Genomic DNA, 4,168 nt, shown 5'->3' with positions numbered 1-4,168 from the left:
TGATGTAACCTAAATAAAATCATGTATGATGTGATGCAAAGGACTATTCTAAAGCTGATGGGTGAAAGAAAAGCTCTCTATTGATTAGTAACAAATCATCCCAAAACTTAGGACAACAATTTGTTAGCCTGCAATTCTGTAGGCCAGCAGTTTGGGCCAGGACCACTCCTGCTGTGGAGATGGGGCAGCGGGGAGTGGGGCCACAGTGGCATCCCTCACATATTTGGCACTTGTTGCAAATCCTTAGTTGAGCCTCCTTTTGCAGTGGGTGAGCCATGTATACCTTTGAAGAAGCCTGGAAAACAATGCAGGACTTTAGGTCCAAATCATAACTTTGAAGATGCAGAGGGTAGAGATTGATAGATGGCTTTATTTGCACATTTTAGTATGATTCCTCCAAGGAAGGCAAGTGGGTTCCATCTGATGCATCAACTGAATCCTGGTCATAGGGCCAGTGTTTGATGAAGGGGAGAGAGAGCAGGAAGTGTGTAATGAGTTAGAAGTACAGGAGAGAGGAGGTAAACAGTACACCTTTATTATGGGAACTGGTGGACCCAGAAGGATGGGGTCTTGCACTTGATTTTTTTCCAAGAAGTCTGATAATAGCAAATAGACCTTATCTATCTGCAAAGAAAGACTCCTTACATTTCTGAGATATGGCTGATGTTTAATAAACTCTCTACACAGGTTGTAGCTTGGGAACTGCTGGCTCACTACACCAAGCACCAGGAAGAAAAATCCCTCTTTGGCTTGTTCCAGAACTGGGCTTCATCTGTGGGTGACAAGCTGACAACCAGGTACACACTGCTCAGAGTGTCACAGTCACCTGCTATCAGTATCTTATTATTGAGCCTAAATTTATAGAGACTTGTTATGGTGTGATTTTGCTCTTGTTGAAATTTTTAAAGTCTACTAGTATATGCAAAAAATAGTGAATATGCCAGGCGTGGTGGTGGTATACACCTGTAATCCCAGCACTCTAGAAGGCTAAGGCAGGAGGACTGCAAATTTGAGCCCAGCCTGGGCAACTTAGTGTGATCCTGTCACAAAATAAAAAATTTAAAGGGATGCAGTGTGAAGGCCTGGAGTTCAATCCCCAGTACAACACACACATATATAAAAAGTAAATATGTAAAATTAATGTTCATGCACCCACTACACTGCCCAACATGCCTTTGTTTGAAAATTTTAGTATCAGTTATGTACAAAAAGTATTGAATATATAAAATTAATGATCATGCACCCACTATACAACTTGCCAACTAAAACAATTCCACATAGAAGTGGAATTTTTCTGTTATAGAGTATTCTAATATTCAACTTTACTAGATAGTGCTAAAGTATTTTTTTCAAAATTGTAATACAAATCTACAGAAGCATCTCTTCTGTAGAGCCAGACTTCTTAATTTTTGTCAGTGCAATAATAAAAATGATCACACCAAGATTATAAATTGCAATTTATTTGGGGCTGGGGTTGTGGCTCAGTGGTACCGTGCCCACTGGGCAAGCGTAAGTTTCCTGAATTTGATCCCCAGTACCAGAAAAAAGCTTTTGCAATTTCTATGTTAAAGGAGATCATGATTTCATTTCTATTTGCCATTTGTATTTCCTGTTTAGGAAATGCCTGGTGTGTTTTATGCCCATTTTCCCCATTTTGTGTATTTGTGCCTTATTTTTAATGATTTTGGGGTGTTTTTTTGTCCTTTCTTATTATATATACTGCAATTATCTTTTCCAAGTTCATGGCTTCCCTTAAACTTTATGGTATCTTTTGATGAACACAAAATTTTTAATTATACAATTTAAATTAATAACATCACTCCAGGCATGGTAGCCTATGCTTGTAATCTCAGCACTTCTGAGGCTGAGGATTGCTGTGAGTTCAAGGCCAGCCTCAGCTATATAATAAATTCAAGGCCAGCCTAGATTACACTGTGAGACTCTATCTCAATAAACAAAAAAAGCATAATCATTAATTTTTAAGCTATAATTTATCACTCTTTTATGTTCAGTTTTCTGTGTTGTCTACTCTGAGTTCATGGAATGTGTATTTTCAAAGTTTGAGAGTTCACCAATCCATTGGAAGCTTTGTGCCTATGATTGAGAAAGGAATCTAATTCCATTTGTTCTCCCTTCATCTGTTTTTTTAGCATCATTTAATGAACTGACTGTCCTTTCCTAGTGGATGGTAAAGCTCACTTTGGCATTTATTAAATTTCTCCATAGGCAAGAGTTCATTTGGGGGCTATTTTGTTGCTGGTCTGCTTGTGTATCCTTTATGTAGCAACACACTGTTGTAATTATCCTGGCCTTATAATAAGATATTAGTATGATATCACATTATTATATCTGAAATATAATTCATGATTATCTTGGCTATTTTGTACTTCTATAGAATTTTAGGAATCCGTTTGTCATATTCTTCCAAAACAAAACAAAATCTTCAAACACAAAAAGAAAAATTTAAGAATGAGTTAATATGAAGTACCTAGGTTGTTCAAATTGGTAAAAACAGAAAGAAGAAGGACTGAGTGTTACATGGACTGAGCAGAGGACACAAGGAGTAGCTATTATTTAAAGGGTCCAGGGTCTCAGTTTGGGACACTGAAATATTCCCAGGGGTGGATGTTATAGGTGCATGAGGGGAATGTGTTTAATGTCACTGAATTTCACACTTAAAATGGTTAAAATGAAAACACTTTGTTAGTATAGTTCACTAAAATTTCTTAAACCTGTGAAAATTTTCTTTGAAAAATGGATTAAATCTTTATACATTTGCAGAAAAATTGACATAGAAATATGTTTTTTCTCAAAGATTTTATTTTCTAAGTGTCTTCCAGAGTTTTATCATTTTCTCTATACATAGTGCAACCTTTAATACACTTATTACTACTTAGTTTATAATTTTGCTGTTGTTCTATAAGAATATATTTTACATTGTATTTCATAGTGTTGCTGGTTTATTACACATACTGTTAGCTTTTATGTGTAAACTAGGTGGTAAAGTTTTCTTCTAAATGTGTCTATAAAATCTTTGTGTTTTTTTCCATAAATAGTCATACCATTGGCAAATAATGATTTTTTTTATTTCTTCCTTTCCCATTGTTACTTTTTATACTTTTCATGTCTTACCTGGGTGTAGGGCCTCCAATTCAGTTTGCACAGAAGTAAACATAGAAGATTTTTTTGTCTTATTCCTGGTTTTAAAAATAATTAATTTAACATTTCAGTATTAAGAGTGATGCTTGCCTACCTCGCAAGCGTGAGGACCTGAGTTTGATCCCCAGTACCAAAAGAAAAAAAAAAAAAGAAAAAAGACTGATGCTTGCTGGAGTTTTTGGCAGGCAGTTTACTTCCTAACGAAATTTCATTCATTTCAGACATTTTTGAAATTACCAAATAATAAATTTTATTAAGTGAGTTTTTTGCATCTAGTGAAATGATCTTATTTTTAATTTATTCTATTAATTTGAGAAATAGCTTTTATAAGCCTTCTAACGTTAAGCTATCTCCCATGCTTAAGAGGGACATGATTATGTTATGCTATATACTCATCTCTCTGTTTTCCTGGGCTGGGCTTGTTAGTGTTAATATGCTTAAGCTTATAATTTTTAATTTTTATACCTCCCTAATTTAGATTTAAATCAAAGTTTTACTGGTCTTTTATAGCTATTTTGGGAGTGGTTTCTTATTGTGTGAAAGAATTCAGTAAATTATTTGAAAATGATTGGTTTTAATCATTTAGCTCATTAAATTGTTTTAGGGCTTTTAGGCTTTTTCTTTTTCTGCCAGTTTTGGTAAATTGTATTTTTCTAGAAATTTATCTATTTGGTTTTTAATTTTTTGGTATATGTTTCTACTTTCTATCTTTTTAACTTCTGTTAGATCTGTGGTTATATGTCCTTCAAATTATCTCCCGTGTCTTTTAGAAAGACAGTTGTTGATGTTGCTTAGTCTTACCAGATGCTTGTCTGTCTCATTTTTTTTTCAAACAACCTACTGTTTGTTCCTTTTGTTGATTATCTCTGTTGTACCTTGTTTCCTATTTCATTGTTGCATGCACAAAAACAGTTGTTTTTTTTTTTAATTTTATTCTAGTATTGGAGCTTACTCTTTGCTTTTTCTTTTGTGTTCTTTTATGTCTTTTTTTTTTTTTTTTTTTTTTTTT

General features: G+C 34.1%; 1 protein-coding gene across 1 annotated transcript in view; it reads left to right on the top strand.

Annotated features, from left to right (window-relative positions):
- Acoxl (acyl-CoA oxidase like) overlaps positions 1-4,168 on the top strand; it is a 315,344-nt gene that overhangs the window by 204,126 nt on the left and 107,050 nt on the right. The window contains 1 exon segment of the mRNA XM_033761482.1: positions 688-797. Coding sequence (XP_033617373.1) covers positions 688-797 — 110 coding nt within the window.

Source organism: Fukomys damarensis, unplaced genomic scaffold (assembly GCF_012274545.1).
Source record: "Fukomys damarensis isolate Sample0158 unplaced genomic scaffold, DMR_v1.0_HiC HiC_scaffold_9, whole genome shotgun sequence".
NCBI lineage: Eukaryota > Metazoa > Chordata > Mammalia > Rodentia > Bathyergidae > Fukomys > Fukomys damarensis.
Note: the sequence above shows the minus strand (reverse complement) of the source record. Positions and strands in the feature narration are given on the sequence as shown.